Genomic DNA, 19,719 nt, shown 5'->3' with positions numbered 1-19,719 from the left:
AAGGAGCTTGAATCCTATCGCAAGAGGACGTGATAGCGCTCCATTCAGAGTCACATACATCATGCTCTCGCAAGCGTTAAAATGCTTAGCTCCTCTGCAGGAGCCCTGAAGCCAGAAGTGGGTTTGAAAGGAATGGGAAATGTTCTGATGTTTGCTCACACAACTGTCAAAAACTGCAGTGACATGACTCTAAAAACACGTGTGTGAAATCAGCCTAGTGGCTCCTTCACATGCCCGTAGGCATATATATGCTAAGAAGGGAGCGCTATCATGTGCTTTCATGTGTGTATCTACTCTACTTTTCTACACTACCGGGGACACATCCACGACGTGATTGAACCGGCTGCGCGGCCTAATCAGTCCCCAGTGTTATCAATTAACTCAGCGAAATCGATCAGTTCAGTATGTGATTTTGTGCAGATGGGATGCATATTTGCACACCCGCATAGACTCCTATAGTGCCTTGGGTGTGTAAATGCGCACAAAAATAGAGCATGTCATGTATATTTTCACACACACATAAATATAGCGCAAAACCAGTGGGTTCCATTCTCTGCAGTTGGTGCAAGCAATTTTGTGAGTGCAAAAATGTGCCCAAAATTACCTGCCTGCAGGAGCCCTAATACAGACCCTAAATTAGACCCTCTTACAAAAAAAATGCAAACCTGACCCGCCTTAATACAACCTGAAGCCAGAATCCAGACACTTCCGGAGAGTATGTAATAACTGTTCTTGGGCCATCAGTATCATATCAGCACCCACGCCAAGGGGAGAGTGCTGCAGGTTCCTCATTGCTTGCATGGCTCCGTAAACCCTGCACGATGTCCATTCAGTAGCTGTGTTGGGTATTGTATATTTTAAAAATCTTCTTCACGTTGAGAGGAAAATTTCTACAACAATTCCGCAATGTTTTTGAAAAAGCTGCAGACTCTAAATCGGCAGTATGTCCTTATATTTATGCTGCAGATTTCAACCCTTGAAATACAAGTCTTAAAACCTATGGCCAATTTACAACAAAAAGCATGGCGAAATACAGCATTTAGGGTTCCACCACACTTTTGGTACGTTTTTGCACACAAAATCATTCACACAAATTGATGATTTTAATGGGTACCTTCACATTCAACATTCCTGCGCACGTATTTTTGTTGGACAAAAAAATATGCAACATGCCCTATTCTTGTACGCATTTGCCCGCAGCGTAAAAAAGTTCAGTAAGCAGTGTGGATACGCACGCAAGAACAGATGATAGCGCTCCATTCACAGCGCAACACATCATGCTCTCGTGAGCATGTATACGCTCGTGTACAGGAGCCCTTAGATGCAAATTTGACCACTGTGGACTTCCAGCATATTTGCGGATACAACAGATACGTGTAGAGATGAGGGAGCGTACTCGCTAAGGCAAACTACTCGAGTAGTGCCTTATGCGAGTACCTGCCCGTTAGTCCTAAAGATTCGGGTGCCGGCGGGGGGCAGGGAGCGGCGGGGGAGAGAGGGGAGGAATGGGGGGGGGGAAGATCTCTCTCTCACTCTCTCCCCCCGCTCACCCCTGCTCACTCCCGCAACTCACCGCTCTCCCCTGCCGGCACGTGAATCTTTAGAGACGAGCGGGCAGGTACTCGCATAAGGCACTACTCGCTCGAGTAGTATAATATATAATTATACTACTAATAATATATAATAAGGTTAGCAATGCAAAAAAACAATGAATTATAGGAGAAAAACCCACATTTTCACAATTCATCATTTTATAATCTCCAATTTCATTGATCCTGATACAACAACCAAAGTAAAGAGGTTAGGCCTTTATTTACCTGTGGCAGAGCTTGAACCACCGTGTCGAGTAGCGCTCTCATTCCTGTTGCCATTTTCAGCAGCTTTAACACTGTAAATTGGAAACCATTGAGAACACAATGTCACAATCAGAACAGTTTCTTTAGTCTGCTTTTATATTGTTTTCAGATTATCTAACTAAAGTAAAAATTCCGATATTTAAAAAAATAATCAAATTATCATTAAGTAACTCACTGGCTCCAGGGACAAAATTTGGGGAGGGGGTTACAGTACTGTGTAAAAGTTTTTGGCAGGCATGAAAAAAATGCTGTTAAGGAAGAGTTTTTCCCAAAAAATAGAAGGCATTTGACTCCAAATTTGACTCTATTGTGGCCCCCATAATAAATTTGGAGTCAAGCAGACGCCTTCTATTTGAGAAAAGAAATATTCCTTTACAGCATTTTTTCCATAGTTTAAGAAGGGGAGCAGTCACAGAGGGGCATGGGAATGGCAGATCACTGGCGGTAGAGCTATAGAGGAACGTACCAGGAAATATAACTCCCCCGATCCTCCAGGCACTGGACCAGACGGTCATTTTAATTTATTACTTTCATATTTTTGTGTTATTACCTCTAGTAATGCGAAGTACTCTCATGATACGGATAATGGTGGGATTGATAGGCAAAGCAGCATTAATTTCAATTTCTTCCAAAGTGATTCCCATTACAGAGAGGAGTACGATGGCCAGATCCAACTGGTTCCACCTTTGTAGAATAAAAACAATGAACATGTGCATTCATGAAATAAGTCAAAAACAATATCTATCTATCTATCTATCTATCTATCTATCTATCTATCTATCTATCTATCTATCTATCTATCTCCTATCTATCTATCTATCTATCTATCTATCTATCTATCTATCTGTCTCATATCTATCTATCTATCTATCTCATATCTATCTATCTATCTATCTCATATCTATCTATCTATCTATCTATCTATCTCATATCTATCTATCTATCTATCTCATATCTATCTATCTATCTCATACCTATCTATCTATAATCTATCTACCTACGATCTATCTATCTACTGTATCTACCTACCTTTTCTTTACAAGGGTGTTAGAGGCGAATTACTCATACAGAGTTTCATGCCAAGTGAATGGAGCTGAACTGCGACACTCAACAGCGCCCATGTACATATGTGGTGATGTTTCTGCAAACACAGCAGATCTTTTTTTCTAGGACTGGATAAACCTCTTTAATTTTGAGTTTGCAATAAATTAAAAGAACGGTTGGAGTGATGGTTCTTTTACATGGGCCAATTCACAGCCCAATGTAACGAGCGCCAATCGACAAGTATGTTAAAAATTGCTAGTATGAGCATGAAGTCTCAGTACTCTATGAACGTCCATCCCAATAGAGCTGGCTGTCCATTTCCCTATTCACATTGGGACATGTACAAATGACCAACGGGCAGTTTTGTGCTCGCTAAACAGCTACTGGTCTGCTGAAGAACAAGCATTTGTGCAAACATTTGTGCCCAATAATCAGGCCATGTCCTGTGATTGATCACTGAGCTCTTTATTGGCCGCAGCCCATGATGTTCCCTAAACTGGGCAGGACTATAGCTGTCAACTGAGACCGGAGCAGGGGACCAAGCACCATTATGGAATACAGTGAGAGTGGGGAGAGGTGAGTATATGACAGTTTGGTATGTTAATGCACAGGAAGTGGTTGTCCAGAGATGGTACAACTTGGACGACCTCTTCAAGTGTCTTTAGATATATATATATTTTTTTTACAAATGCATAAACCAATTAGATACCTGAAGCAAAGTGAGAATGTAGTGAGGCTTGGCAGCACATCTCTCACACATTGTATCTGTGTTATATCTTTTCAGACATTATTTCTTTTCCCAACAGGCTTTACTTGTCATGAAGACACCGTAGACACGGCTCAAGTCTAAAGTAACTTGGCTATCTCTAGAGCTCCCATTAAAGTGAATGGAGTGGTTTGTGCCTGGGTGTCTGCATGACAAGTAAAACCTGTCATCAGGGGCGTAACTAAAGGCTCAGGGGCCCTGATGCAAAACGTGAGCTGGGACCCCCCCTCTATCTGTATCTGTACCCGTACCCATACCTAAACCATGCTGCACAGAGACATAACTTGAAGCTTCTGGGCCCCAATGCAAAACCTGTAACAGGGCCCCCAACTATAATCCTTTATTCATAGTACTGGGCTCCCTATATGGAGAAGAGAGGCCTTATGGGCCCCCTAAGGCTCCTGGGCCCGGGTGCATCCGCATCCCCCTGCACCCTCTATAGTTACGCCCCTGCCTGTCATGAAACAACCCCTCTAAACTCTTTTTACTGACACTATTGCCGTTAGACATCCTTTGCATTCGCATTGTTTTCAGCCTTTTTCTCTTTTTGTTTGTAAATTTCAAGAAGTTTTTGTTGTGCTTTTGCAGGTGTTATTATCAGCATTTTCTAAACCATCAGATTTGTAGAATGCATTAATATTGGTGTTTTTCTTGCTCCATAGAGAAGCCTATTTGACAAACTCCAATAAAAAGCTCTGCTCCCACAGCATGCTGTAATAAAAAAAAAGAAAGGAACATCAATGACCCCAAACTATGCAAAAAAAATAAAAACACCAAAAAACCAAAAAGTTAAACGTAGTAGCATAATATTTGACTGCAGAGAAAAGCTAAAAAAAAGTTATTAAAAATGCTATGAAAAATACCACAAAAAGCACAGCATGTTTCCAAAAACCAGCCTGTGTGAAAGAACCTTAATGTGGTTATCCCCTAAAGATAGCCGAGCACCTAAACTTGGCCATTTCCACCAGTCCCATTCAAATGAATGAAGCAGCAGTATCTATGTGGGACTACTGCTCCATTAATTTGGGCACCCAGTTTTGGACCCCCCTGATCATATAGTTGTCCCCTATCCTGTACACAAGGAATATATTTATTTTAAGGGATAACTCCCTTAAGGCTGGGTTCACACAGGACAGATTTGTTACAGAAATCTCACGGCTTGGCCACACCGAAAACCCAGGAGATTTCTTGGGAGAGCCACAGCTTCAAAACCTGCGGTATTTTGCAGCGGGTTTTGGAGCAGTTCCGCCGCCGGCATTTTGTTGCGGCTTTCTCTCCCCATAGAGAGGAGTGGGGCCGCAATAAAAAGAAAAAACTCCCATGCTGCAGCTGTCAATTCCATGCCACGTCGCCGTTTCCACTTGGCTTTGCCGCGATGGATTGGCCACCTCGTGTGGACGACATTTTTGCAAAATCTAATCCACATGGCTGCCTAATCAGGGGATTAGGAGACGCGGGCAGATTTGCCACACAGAAATTCTGCAACCTGAGGCCTCGGTCAGACGGGCGATTTTTGGTGCAATCTGCGCATGCGATCGCCGTTTTTATAGAACCATTGCAAATCGGACATATGCACTCATCCGATTTATTATAGAACAGAAATCGCAGATCGCACCTATCTGCGATCTACGATTCCTGTTCTTCTCTATATGCGCTTAATGGGGCCGGCGGCAGCAGCGCCGACCCCATTGAGAACATATACTAGACAAATCATTCTCCTCTGCCACAGCTGTAACAGCTGTGGCAGAGAAGAATGATGTTTGCCCATTGAATTCAATGGAGCCGGCAATACAGCCGGCTCCATTGAAAGCAATGAGCTGCGGGCGATCTCAGGATGAATTTTCGGGAAGGGCTTAAAAATATAAGCCCTTCCCTGAAAATCATCCAAAACTGTGTAAAAAGTTAAAAAATATATATACTCACCTTGTCCCGGCAGACGGAGTTCAGCCACGGCCGGCCGGCAGTTCTCCTGAACTGCTGTGAGTAGTATTCAGCAGCCCGGGATATAAAATCCCCGCCTGCTGAATGAGCTGCCTCTGATTGGTCACAGCCCTCACCAATCAGAGGCAGCTCTCACTCACCCATTCATGAATTCATGAATGGGTGAGTGCTGCCTCTGATTGGCTCAGTGCAGGGACCAATCAGGGGCAACTCTCAGCTGAATGACAGCTGAGAGCTGCCCCTGATTGGTCCCTAGGCTGAGCCAATCAGAGGCAGCTCATTCAGCAGGTGGGGATTTTAAATCCCCGGCTGCTGAATACTACTCACAGCAGTTCAGGAGAACTGCCGGCCGCGGCTGAACTCCGTCTGCCGGGACAAAGTGAGCATATATTTTTTTTTACTTTTTACACAGTTTTGGATGATTTTCAGGGAAGGGCTTATATTTTTAAGCCCTTCCTGAAAATTCATCCTGAGATCAGCGCTGCACTGCTCCGGCCCGTTTCTAATGAAACGCGGCTAGGAGCAGATTTTTCGGGCGATTTTTCGGCCCCGGTCACGCGATTTGCGGATGTGCATCCGTCATGTGATCCGCAAATCGCGGGAAAAAACGCCCATGTGACCGAGGCCTAAGGATGTTTTAATGAAGGAGTCACCTTAGCCCAGCCCAAGAACAGACTGAGGCCTTAAGCACATGGGTGCCTGCGCTAATATGCTCGCCACTAAGGAGCGTATTAGGGCATGCACCAGAGTTTGTTTATGAGAGAGGGGGGTTGACTATTCAAACGCTACGCTATTGCGCGCAGGTTTGAGAAAAAAAAGCATATTTGAGAAAAAAAAATAGGGCCTGTCCTCTCTTTCTCGCAAGTAGAAAAACTATCAAGTCCTATCTTTTTTGTAGTATTAATGCGCCAGAATCCCAAAATCAATGTTTTCTTTCAGCCCGTTTTGCAGCTGTGATTTTCGTCCATGTGGTTAAGCCCTACCATCAGTGGTTGTTAGGTTAGTTTTGCTGCCCTGCACTGTCAGCCACTATTGAATTCAATGCTTTATGTTGCATCTCTGCCATATGCGTCCTAGGCTTTGGTAAAAGTCTTCATCTCAGAGAACTTCATCAACAAATTGACAACTGGCTGAGATGTCTTTGATTAGTCTACTGTACCAGAAAGGATACGGCTACCAATTTCATTTGTGGTCATTTGACATTAAGAATTTGCAGCACCATTCTTTCCATCAAAATGCTGGAGACTTTGCTAAGCCCCATTATAAGGCAAGGCGGCTTGTTTCGTAGTGTTGGGATCCATCACAATTATGTACATAAGACACAATGAAGTGAATGATGTGAATAGAGCCCAACATAGACCCTAATATCAGCTAATATGGCTTATGTTACTCCGATATGTCAGACTCCAGAAGACAGAAGGTCTTGAAGTTAAATAGCTGAGAAAGATTTGCACTTTAAAACTCTTGAATTGAATTGATGTCTTGTGTAAAGAAATTGATTTTAATAGAATTTGGAAACTGCCTTGTAGATTTTATGACACTGTTTAATAAATGTAGCTAAACTCTCATAGGACATAAGCCCAGAACATCATCATAACTTGCCCTTATATAGCAGAGTATTAAAATTGATGTCAGTGTCAGTCTATGAGCCAGAAATCTCTTTATTTCCCCTCAAGACAGAAAACTATTCAGTGTATTAAGTACATTATGGTGCGCAGTGAACAGAAGGGAAGTTATATCTTTTCACCCCTGTGTTGGAGACTGTATTTAATCTTTTAATTAGCTGAGTGATCTTTGTCCAGATAGAGTGCAAATGTGTAATATCATGTCACCGATTGTCCTGATAGGGTATGAAGCTCAGCAGGTAAGACAGCCACTCGACGGCTTTACAATCACACACCGAGCTCATCAAACGAGCCCGGGGCACTTCACTCAGCGGCGTTCCCCACGCATACACCTCGGCTAATTACACTATTCACTAAGATTGGGGCATCATTAAAGAAGTCTGCAAAGTAATGTTTACCACTGCCCCATGTACGCCCCGCTGATCAGGAGCTCAGATAATTCCAACTTAATTACAAAACTATACTTTTAATATCTGCTTTCAGAATCCTGAGCTTCAGTTACTTGGTGAAGGCAATAACTGTGCGCTGTCAATAAAACCAATAATAGCTAATGATGATATGAATAAAATATACAGCGACAAGATAACCTGATCATAAAAGACACCCAGTTGGATTCTGAAATAATTACAGTACAAGAAGTGACATTATTCTGCGTATGGGCTGGAGCGAATGTGCGAGACAATCCTAATGAACTACATTTCATATTATGGTCAACAATAAACAGTTTCCTAATAGTCATTTTAAGTGTAATTCCCAAGCAATCTGCATTTCCATGATGCAGACCCTCATGGCTCAATCATACCATGAATACCCCTACAATCAGAAATATTAGTTACACCTATATCATGTCTACCACGATTGTGATTCAGTCATAGACACTTGTATTGCATAATGCATAATTTATTATATGTAATTTATAGTTATGTTGAATCTTGGTTTGAAGCTCCACAAAGTTTGGTAGCTGCATACTTTATTTGCTCTGGGCCGTAGATTTACATCTTGGGAGTTCAGGGTTTGTATGGAGGGGATTGGGAGCCAATCACGCTCCATACAATGTGGGTGTTGGCTGCTTCTTACCACTCACACCCACCTGCAGCAACTCCTATCAGCACCACCACTGATAGCAGCAGTTAACCTTTTAAATGCCCTGATCGGAGTTCGGGGGTGCCAAGCGGCCCCTCGTGATGAGATCACAGGGTGCCGTTCGGTTGCCAAGGCCCTAGGGCTTACATTGCAGATTGCCCATCAAGCCATGCCTATGACTGAACTGGATGAACATATATCTTTTTTCGGCTTGTCAGATTGCGGTATAACGTAGAACTATGGTAATGCATTTTACTACAGGAGTGAAAAAACCATTGCAAGTTTATGTCCCGTATGGGGACTAAAAAAAATTTAAAAATCTTATTTTTTAAAGTTTATTAATTATTAAAAAAAGGTAATAAAAGTTTAAAAAAACTATTTTCCGATATTTATGATAAAAAAAATGTAAATAAAACCCTAAAACATATTTGGTATCACTGTGTCCATGACAGTGCAATCTATCAAAGCAATGCATTATTTACCCTGTTGTCAGAAAAAAAATAACGCCAATAACAACTATGTCGATGGATAAATAGAAGAGTTATGATTTTTTTTTAAAGTGGCAAGGAAAAACAAAAGTTTTTCAAAAAGGGCTGCGAGCTTAAGGGGTTAAACACCTACATGTTTGAAGCAGAAGCAGTTATGCCATAGGAGTTTCTGCTTGAAACACGTAGGTGTTTAGAATATTCAAGATAAGCTTTTTAATCCACATTTTTACTGGAAGCGACTGGAAAACTTCTCTTTTCTTCTATGTTTACTAGCAATGGCTCTCTGCTTCCATGCGCTCTTTGGGGTGGAGTGTCAAGGCTGGGTAAGCTGACAATTTCTCCAGTGTATTGAATTGATGATTCTGTAATACACGATCACACTGATCTTACAAAGCGGGAGCAGCTCTTTCCAAAAGCTCTCATCTCTGGCTAGTAAAGAACCGCAAGTTAAATGGAAAGGGTGTATTCTGATGGCACAACCCCATTAATGATTGCATGAAATAAGGCCAGAGGCGCTGTATTCTGTCCATTATATTTTCAAATTCTTGAGAATTAACTGTAAAGAGATTCTTAAGATAGGAACAAAAAGTTGTGCAATTTGTTTTCCTTATTACCTAACCATTTATACAGGACATGTCCTCGATCTATTTGAAGCACAAATAGTATATATGGCTCCTTTTAGCATACCCCAAAATAAATACAGAGCATACATCAGACTTCTAAACAATACAATGCACATACTAAACCCTTTAATAAAAACATGGACCTCAGCACAACCTTTTATACAAATATCAGACCACACTCCTCCATATACAGAGTGCATTCCAGAAGCCCTCCTGTATATAGACCCTAGATCAGAATCTCTATTTGCAGACACCAGACCAAACTTGCCCATTTTTACAGACTCCAGACCAAACCACCTCTGTGTATTGACTCTAGACCCCCCCTGTATAAAGACCCCAGACCAGAACCTCCTTGTGTATAGACTCTAGATGAGAATCCACATTTATAGATAACACACCAGACCTCTCCTGTTTACAGACCCTAGCTACTCATCAGAACATTGTCTGCAAGGGCAATCAGAAGTAAAGGAACATGCAGGAATGGGAAGAGGTGAGTATGTGGAGTACCTAGGAGGTTTGCCAGCTTTTCCAAGAGATCTCCCCATTTTCTGGGAATTCCACAGACTTTTTTGGAGAATTAGCAAGTATGAGCAGAGTATCATGTGGATTGACATCCATTTCTTTTCCCTGAATCAGTAAAGGCCAATATACTGTATGATGTTGACTAAGTCTAGCGAGGGGTTTTTTAGGGTTTTGGTTTGGTAAGGAACTGACGACAACTGACCCAGTATGGATGCTATATATTAAAGTAGATACCGGTCAACTGTTTAAATATCACAGAAATACCAAATATAGTCTGTCTTACAAAGAGAATGTAGCTGATAGTGGCAGCATTGAGTATATCACTCCAACATTTGTAGTTGGGGGATTGGCCACCTGTCCTCTCCTTTACTTTCTGGTCAACAGTGACAATCATGTTATGGGCACCAGTGATGTTTAAGAATACTAATGTAGGCAAAACCCTTAAGGGCTCAGTCACACGGGCGTTTTGCTGTGCGAATTTTTGTGTGCATAACACATGCATTCAAAAATTTGCGCGACCAAAGTGGGCAGAATGCAGGAAAAATGAACCTAACTGCGTTTTTCCACTCAAAATGTGCGCTGGATTTCTTCATCTCTGCGGGGAGTCCCCTTGTCACTGAACACTGTGACAGCATTCTCAGAGAGTCCAGTGACAATGGGACTCTCTGCGGAGATTAAGAAATCCTCTGCCACAGCTGTGGTAGAGGACCACAATGTTCTCCCATTGAAATCAATGGACTTCCAGCAAGCCCTGCAGTGATTTTCGGGGAAGGGCTTTAAATGTAAGCTCTTCCCTGAAAAATGATCCCTAAAATGTGTGAAAAATGAAAAACTATATATATACTCACCACTCTGTAGCTGCTGGGGCTCAGGTGTGTCCAGCTGTGTCTTCTCCTGCACTGCTATGAAGAGCCTTCAGCAGGTGGGGATTTAAAATCCCCGCCTGCTGAAAGGGCTGCCTCTGATTGGCTGAGCACTGTGACCAATCAGAGGCGGCTATTGAATGCCAGCTGAGAGCTGCCTGTGATTGGTCCCTGCGCTCAGCCAATCAGGGGCAGCACTCACTCATTCATGAATTCATGAATGTGCCTGAGCCCCGGCAGCTGCAGAGAGGTGAGTATATATATTTTTTTATTTTTCACACATTTTAGGGATGCTTTTCAGGGAAGGGCTTATATTTAAAGCCCTTCCCTGAAAAATCACTGCAGGGCTTGCTGGCAGCCCATTGCTTTCAATGGAGCCGGCTGTAGCGCCGGCTCAATGAAATTCAATGGGAGAACATTGTGGTCCTCTGCCACAGCTGTCACAGCTGTGCCAGAGGTTCGCAATCTTCATGGTATGTTCTCAATCAGGTCGGCACTGCTACTGGAACCATTGAGCACAAGGTGAAACCCCTGGATACGATGGCATCCAAGGGGTTTCACAATCAAAAAACACTGATGCCACAGTTGCCTGCGATTTCAAAAACGGTGTCCTATAATTTTCACCGCAGACGTTTTTCTGCATGTGACCGCTGCCATCGAAAAGCATTGGTTCTATTTAGTGCGATCTTTTTTATGTGCGGATAAACGCCCGTTAAAACGCCCGTGTGAATGAGCCCTAAGGAAGGAAAAAGATATGTCTAGAATATGAGAAAAGTTTTTGTTTCAGAACTCAGAGTAAAAAATATACTATGATAATTATTTATGTTTGATGGTTATAAATAAATAAGACGTGAAAAGAAACCAGTAGAGGTCATTCAGCCATCATCTTCCACATAGAAAAGTGTTGTCTGCTAATGAAAGCGGTAAACTTGAAATGCAATAATGCACTCCAACCGAGGTTTGTACCCTACAACAGCACAGCAGATCGTCTCAGTATAAAATATAGGACATTCAGTGCAGTGCCAAATATCAATCCACAAAGAAGTCAAAAAAGGCATTCTGGCGCATAAATAACTTCATTAATGCATCACAGTAAGGTAAATAAATATAAAGAAGTCTGAGATGAAGGAACTATAAAACCTTGGCTCACTGAACATCGGCAAATATAGAGTTATCATTTCAAATGGGGCTTAAAATATTTTTTTCTGTAAATCATTCTTGCAAACCCAACTTATCAGCTCTGATCTACGTCACCTTAGAAAGGCTGAAAAAGCTGTTTGTGGTGTGATAAAATATACACACCCTCTCAGAAGTGTATCTATGCCATCTTTTATCTAGAGATCTGCTTTACCAGATGTTCATTGCTCTATCTTTCAATATCCTCCTGAAATCACTCATCATATAACGTAAAATACAAGATTTTTTTTTAAGGGATGCATCACATATGCATCTTTTTTTGGTAATTAAAACCAGATACCAAAGAAAAAAATATTCTTATTTTCTAATCTGTTTTTTATTACCTGGTTGTACTGTATATTGTAGTTCATCTTCTGCACAGAATTATGGTAGCTGAGCTGCTGTATATGTATATTAGATTGTGTGTAAAAGATTGAGATAATGAATTTCATTATCTCATTACCAGGGTATTGCAAGAGAGACATCAAATAGATGCCCTATAGTTACAGTAATTGCAGGAGAGTAGTTATAGTTACAGGAGAGCAAGACATCCATATAAAGTTTTAGCACAGGGAAACTGTTGTTTATGTCTATGATCCTCTGCTGTCTATGTACTCATTAAGTGATGATTGATAGTTTAGGTACACAATCAAAGCCTATATATATATATATATATATATATATATATATATATATATATATAGTCAAGGCAGTATGCAGAATGGCCTGCAGAGGGCTGTAAAACAGACATTCCGTGTGCTAATCAGCAGGGACAGTTGTGTGGGTGTGTCTACAGGAGATAAAACATGCTGAGCCACAGGCCTACTGCTGGGGCTACTCCCTGAGAGAGAATCTGGGAGGAGGCTGAAAGCTTTTGGTCTGTGGCAGACCAAGCTGTCGTATGGCCACAAATCGGACAGAGAAGGACGCACCTAGACTGAAACCCTGGTTAGGTACGTTGTTGGACAGCGGTGTGACATGTAGTGGCACTAATAAATTGCCTCTGTAAACAATAGTAGAGAAGATATTCAGAAACTGTGTGGGATCCAGGAGTAGCTGAAGAATTGCCAAAAAGAGATATGGACACTGAAAAACCTGCTGCTGTGTTAGCAGATGTGTATGTTGAAAACAAGGCCTTTGGATCAGTTAGGGTACAGGATGAAAAAGTGGTCCAGAATCAAATAAAGTCAAATCAACAGAAGATGTTCCTGTCCTAGTTAAAGAAATCGTGCAAATAAATGAATGTGTCTCTGTTTTAGATGTCACACAGACTGAAACAAGCGCACATGCTGCTGCACAAGTGCAGACTGAACAACCAGCTCCTGTAGCAGTTGAAAAGAGGAGTGATGTACAATCTGAAGTCTCCAATATGGAACCTGAGAAAGTTACTGTTGCAATTGTGAGGCAAGATAATGGATAAGCCAGTGCTGTGATAAGTGAGGAACTTATTGAAAAAGTTCCTACTAGGAATGATGTACGCATGTAAGAAAATATTCTACAGGTAGCTGAGAATATTCAAGAAAGGGAGTTCGCCAAAATAAGAGAGCCAAAAGAAAAGTGTAGTGGTCAACTGCAAAAGAAGGCTAAGCGTGCCCATGGTCACAAAACAATGATATGTAGAGATCCCCAAACATAGAGCTTTGACCGTGGAGGGTTAAGTCTTGGGACTTAACCCTCCACGGTCAAAGCCACATATGTCCCTCCCTCTGGCCTTTGTCAGAGGGAGGGACATATGTGGCAAGGCAGTACACAGAATGGCCTGCAGAGGGCTGAAAAAAAGGCATTTTGCGTGCTAATCAGCAGGGACAGCAGTATAGGTGTGTCTGCAGGAGATAAAACCTCCAGCTATACTGAACCACATGGCTGTTAATGAAGCTACTCCCTGGTAGAAAAGCTGGGAGGAGGCTGAAAGCCTTTGGTCTGTGGTAGACCGAGGTGTGGTACAGTTCTGTGACATGTAGTGGTGCAAGGACACTGTGTTAGAAAGGAGAGAATTCTAAGCAAGTTAGTAGCCAGACAGATAGGAGTTTGGTTGTTAACACCTTAATGCTGCAGGGCATACAGCCTGCAGCTTCGTGGTATGTATGGTGGGAGGTCGTGGGTTGATCCCGCTCCATACAATGTGAGTGATGGCTGTTCCTTACAGCCGACACCCCCCTAGCATCTCCGATAAGCTATCGATACCAAACATATTTGGTATTGCTGCGTCAATAAAAGTCTGATCTATCAAAGAAACACACTGTTTACCATACACTGTGAATGTTGTCAGAAAAAATTCCAAAAATGCGCTTTTTGGGTCACCCTGTCTCCAAGGAAAAATGTAAAAAAAAGCGATCAAAAAGTCATATGTAGAGATGAGCGAACACCAAAATGTTCGGGTGTTCGTTATTCGGAACGAACTTCCCGTGATGCTCGAGGGTTCGTTTCGAACAACGAACCCCATTGAAGTCAATGGGCGACCAGAACATTTTTGTATTTCGCCGATGCTCGCTAAGGTTTTCATGTGTGAAAATCTGGGCAATTCAGGAAAGTGATGGGAATGACACAGTGACGGATAGGGCAGGCGAGGGGCTACCTGTTGGGCTGCATCTCAAGTTCACAGGTCCCACTATTAAGCCACAATACCGGCAAGAGTGGGCCCCCCCCCCTCCCAACAACTTTTACTTCTGAAAAGCCCTCATTAGCATGGCATACCTTTGCTAAGCACCACACTACCTCCAACAAAGCACAATCACTGCCTGCATGACACTCCACTGACACTTCTCCTGGGTTACATGCTGCCCAACCGCCCCCCCTCCCCCCCACAGCGCACACCAAAGTGTCCCTGGGCAGCCTTCAGCTGCCCTCATGCCACACCACGCTCATGTCTATTTAGAATTGCGTCTGCCATGACGAGGGACCGCAGGCACACACTGCAGAGGTTGGCACGGCTAGGCAGCGACCCTCTTTAAAAGTGGCAGAGTGATAGCCCACAATGCTGTACAGAAGCAATGAGAAATAGAATCCTGTGCCACCGCCATCAGGAGCTGCACACGTGGGCATAGCAATGGGGAACCTATGTGCCACACACTATTCATTCTGTCAAGGTGTCTGCATGCCCCAGTCAGACCGGGCTTTTTAATTCATAGACACAGGCAGGTACAACTCCCTATTGTGAAGTCCCTGTCGACCCACAGCATGGGTGGCTCCCTGGAACCCACCGGCGGTACACAGAAATATCCCATTGCATTGCCCAACACAGCTGAGGTAGTAATGTCGTGCTTAATGCAGGTGGGCTTCGGCCCACACTGCATGCCCCAGTCTGACTGGGGTTCTTTATAAGTGTACAGATGTAGTAAAAACTCCGTGTGCACCTACAGCATGGGTGGGTGCCAGGAAGCCACCGGCGGTACATAGAAATATCCCATTGCATTGCCCAACACAGCTGAGGTAGTAATGTTGTGCTTAACCCTTTCCAATCCAATTTGTATATGGTTTTCCTAGGGGGCTTACTCTTTTTCTGCCGTTATACAACGGCGCTATATGCTGGCTAAAGCCAGTACTGCATGAGCTGACACGTAGGATAGGCTCCGACAGCAGAGAGGCTGGCAATATACAGTAAGAGAACCCCGACGGACGTCTACCAACAACGGAGCTGTACAGCCTTAAACCCTAATGTCTTCACAGGTCACACAGTGGACTGGAAAGGGTTAATGCAGGTGGGTTTCGGCCCACACTGCATGCCCCAGTCAGACTGGGGTTCTTTACAAGTGGACACATGTAGGTTAAACTCCCTGTGGACCCACTGCCTGGGTGGGTGCCAGGAAGCCACCGGCGGTACATAGAAATATCCCATTGCATTGCCCAACACAGCTGAGGTAGTAATGTCGTGCGTAATACAGGTGGGCTTCGGCCCACACTGCATGCCCCAGTCAGACGGGTTCTTTTTAGAAGTGTATAGATGTATTAAAAACTCAGTGTGCACCTACAGCATGGGTGGCTCCCTGGAACCCACCGGCGGTACACAAAAATATCCCATTGCATTGCCCAACACAGCTGAGGTAACGTCAGCTGTAATGCAGGTGGCCTAAAAATTAATTTGATTACACTGTAGGCGAGGGCCCACAAAAATTGCTGTATCAACAGTACTAATGTACATCCCAAAAATTGGCCATGGCCAGCCAAGAGGGCAGGTGAAACCCATTAATCGCTTTGGTTAATGTGGCTTAAGTGGTAACTAGGCCTGGAGGCAGCCCAGTGTAACGAAAAATTGGTTCAAGTTAAAGTTCCAATGCTTTTAAGCGCATTGAAACTTATAAAAATTGTTCTGAAAAATTATTTGAGTGAGCCTTGTGGCCCTAAGAAAAATTGCCCGTTCAGCGTGATTACGTGAGGTTTCAGGAGGAGGAGCAGGAGGAGGAGGAGGAGGAATATTAGACACAGATTGATGAAGCAGAAATGTCCCCGTTTTGGATGGTGAGAGAGAACGTAGCTTCCATCCGCGGGTGCAGCCTACGTATTGCTTACGTATCGCTGCTGTCCGCTGGTGGAGAACAGAAGTCTGGGGAAATCCAGCCTTTGTTCATCTTGATGAGTGTTAGCCTGTCGGCACTGTCGGTTGACAAGCGGCTACGCTTATCTGTGATGATTCCCCCAGCCGCACTAAACACCCTCTCCGACAACACGCTAGCCGCAGGACAAGCAAGCACCTCCAGGGCATACAGCGCTAGTTCAGGCCACATGTCCAGCTTCGACACCCAGTAGTTGTAGGGGGCAGAGGCGTCACCAAGGATGGTCGTGCGATCCGCTACGTACTCCCTCACCATCCTTTTACAGTGCTCCCGCCGACTCAGCCGTGACTGGGGAGCGGTGACACAGTCTTGGTGGGGAGCCATAAAGCTGGCCAGGCCCTTAAAGACTGTTGCACTGCCTGGGATGTACATGCTGCTCGATCTACGCACATCCCCTGCTACCTTGCCCTCGGTACTGTGCCTTCTGCCACTAGCGCTGTCGGCTGGGAATTTTACCATCAGCTTGTCCGCAAGGGTCCTGTGGTATAGCAACACTCTCGAACCCCTTTCCTCTTCGGGAATCAGAGTGGGCAGGTTCTCCTTATACCGTGGATCGAGCAGTGTGTACACCCAGTAATCCGTAGTGGCCAGAATGCGTGCAACGCGAGGGTCACGAGAAAGGCATCCTAACATGAAGTCAGCCATGTGTGCCAGGGTACCTGTACGCAACACATGGCTGTCTTCACTAGGAAGATCACTTTCAGGATCCTCCTCCTCCTCCTCCTCCTCCTCAGGCCATACACGCTGAAAGGATGACAGGCAATCAGCCGGTGTACCGTCAGCAGCGGCCCAAGCTGTCTCTTCCCCCTCCTCCTCATCCTCCTCATGCTCCTCCTCCTCCTCCTGTACGCGCTGAGAAATAGACAGGAGGGTGCCCTGACTATCCAGCGGCATACTGTCTTCCCCCGCCCCCGTTTCCGAGCGCAAAGCAGCTGCCTTTATGGTTTGCAGGGAATTTCTCAAGATGCATAGCAGAGGAATGGTGACGCTAATGATTGTAGCATCGCCGCTCACCACCTGGGTAGACTCCTCAAAATTACCAAGGACATGGCAGATGTCTGCCAACCAGGCCCACTCTTCTGAAAGGAATTGAGGAGGCTGACTCCCACTGCGCCGCCCATGTTGGAGTTGGTATTCGACTATAGCTCTACGTTGTTCATAGAGCCTGGCCAACATGTGGAGCGTAGAGTTCCACCGTGTGGGCACGTCGCACAGCAGTCGGTGCACTGGCAGCTTAAAGTGATGTTGCAGGGTGCGCAGGGTGGCAGCGTCCGTGTGGGACTTGCGGAAATGTGCGCAGAGCCGGCGCGCCTTTACGAGCAGGTCTGACAAGCGTGGGTAGCTTTTCAGAAAGCGCTGAACCACCAAATTAAAGACGTGGGCCAGGCATGGCACGTGCGTGAGGCTGCCGAGCTGCAGAGCCGCCACCAGGTTACGGCCGTTGTCACACACGACCATGCCCGGTTGGAGGCTCAGCGGCGCAAGCCAGCGGTCGGTCTGCTGTGTCAGACCCTGCAGCAGTTCGTGGGCCGTGTGCCTCTTATCGCCTAAGCTGAGTAGTTTCAGCACGGCCTGCTGACGCTTGCCCACCGCTGTGCTGCCACACCGCGCGACACCGACTGCTGGCGACATGCTGCTGCTAACACATCTTGATTGCGAGACAGAGGAGGAGGAGGAGGGTGCTTTAGTGGAGGAAGCATACACCTCCGCAGATACCACCACCGAGCTGGGGCCCGCAATTCTGGGGGTGGGTAGGACGTGAGCGGTCCCGGGCTCTGACTCTGTCCCAGCCTCCACTAAATTCACCCAATGTGCCGTCAGGGAGATGTAGTGGCCCTGCCCGCCTGTGCTTGTCCACGTGTCCGTAGTTAAGTGGACCGTGGCAGTAACCGCGTTGGTGAGGGCGCGCACAATGTTGCGGGAGACGTGGTCGTGCAGGGCTGGGACGGCACATCGGGAAAAGTAGTGGCGACTGGGAACTGAGTAGCGCGGGGCCGCCGCCTCCATGATACTTTTGAAGGACTCAGTTTCCACAACCCTATACGGCAGCATCTCAAGGCTGATGAATTTTGCTATGCGGACGGTTAACGTTTGAGCGTGCGGGTGCGTGGCGGCGTACTTGCGCTTGCGCTCGAACACTTGCGCAAGCGACGGCTGAACGGTGCGCTGAACTACACTGCTGGATGGGGCCGAGGACAGCGGAGATGAGGGTGTGGGTGCAGGCCATGAGGCGGTAGTGCCTGTGTCCTGAGAGGGGGGTTGCATCTCAGTGGCAGGTTGGGGCACAGGGGGAGAGGCAGGGGTGCAAACCGGAGGCGGTGAACGGCCTTCGTCCCACCTTGTGGGGTGCTTGGCCATCATATGTCTGCGCATGGTGGTGGTGGTGAGGCTGTTGGTGTTGGCTCCCCGGCTGAGCTTTGCGCAACAAAGGTTGCACACCACTGTTCGTCGGTCGTCAGGCGTCTCTGTGAAAAACTGCCAGACCTTAGAGCACCTCGGCCTCTGCAGGGTGGCATGGCGCGAGGGGGCGCTTTGGGAAACACTTGGTGGATTATTCGGTCTGGCCCTGCCTCTACCCCTGGCCCTGGCCACCGCACTGCCTCTTGCAACCTGCCCTGCTGATGCCCTTGACTCCCCCTCTGAAGACCTGTCCTCCTGAGTAAGCGTTGCACACCAGGTGGGGTCAGTCACCTCATCGTCCTGCTGCTCTTCCTCCGAATCCTCTGTGCGCTGCTCCCTTGGACTTACTGCCCTTACTACTACCTCACTGCAAGACAACTGTGTCTGATCGTCATCGTCCTCCTCACCCACAGAAAGTTGTTGAGACAGTTGGCGGAAGTCCCCAGCCTCTTCCCTCGGACCCCGGGAACTTTCGAATGGTTGGGCATCAGTGACGATAAACTCCTCTGGTGGGAGAGGAACCGCTGCTGCCCAATCTAAGCAGGGGCCCGAGAACAGTTCCTGGGAGTGTTCCCGCTCCTGAGCAGGTGTCATTGTAGTGGAGTGAGGAGGCTGGGAGGAAGGAGGAGCAGCAGACAGAGGATTCGGATTTGCAGCAGTGGACGGCGCAGAACTGCGTGTTGACGATAGGTTGCTCGAAGCACTTTCTGCCATCCAGGACAGGACCTGCTCACACTGCTCATTTTCTAATAACCGTCTCCCGCGTGGACCCATTAATTGGG

At 45.6% G+C, this 19,719-nt stretch overlaps 1 protein-coding gene across 1 annotated transcript in view; it reads right to left on the bottom strand.

Annotated features, from left to right (window-relative positions):
* Positions 1 to 19,719, bottom strand: part of CACNA1I (calcium voltage-gated channel subunit alpha1 I) — a 459,267-nt gene that overhangs the window by 71,708 nt on the left and 367,840 nt on the right. Inside the window, exons 26-27 of the mRNA XM_066596427.1 lie at positions 2,407 to 2,540; positions 1,818 to 1,888 (exon numbers count right to left, since the gene is read on the bottom strand). Of these exons, the coding sequence (XP_066452524.1) occupies positions 1,818 to 1,888; positions 2,407 to 2,540 (205 nt within the window). The remainder of the gene's footprint in view (positions 1 to 1,817; positions 1,889 to 2,406; positions 2,541 to 19,719) is intronic.

This window comes from Eleutherodactylus coqui, chromosome 3 (assembly GCF_035609145.1).
Source record: "Eleutherodactylus coqui strain aEleCoq1 chromosome 3, aEleCoq1.hap1, whole genome shotgun sequence".
Taxonomy (NCBI): domain Eukaryota; kingdom Metazoa; phylum Chordata; class Amphibia; order Anura; family Eleutherodactylidae; genus Eleutherodactylus; species Eleutherodactylus coqui.
This window is presented reverse-complemented; position numbering and strand designations above follow the sequence as displayed.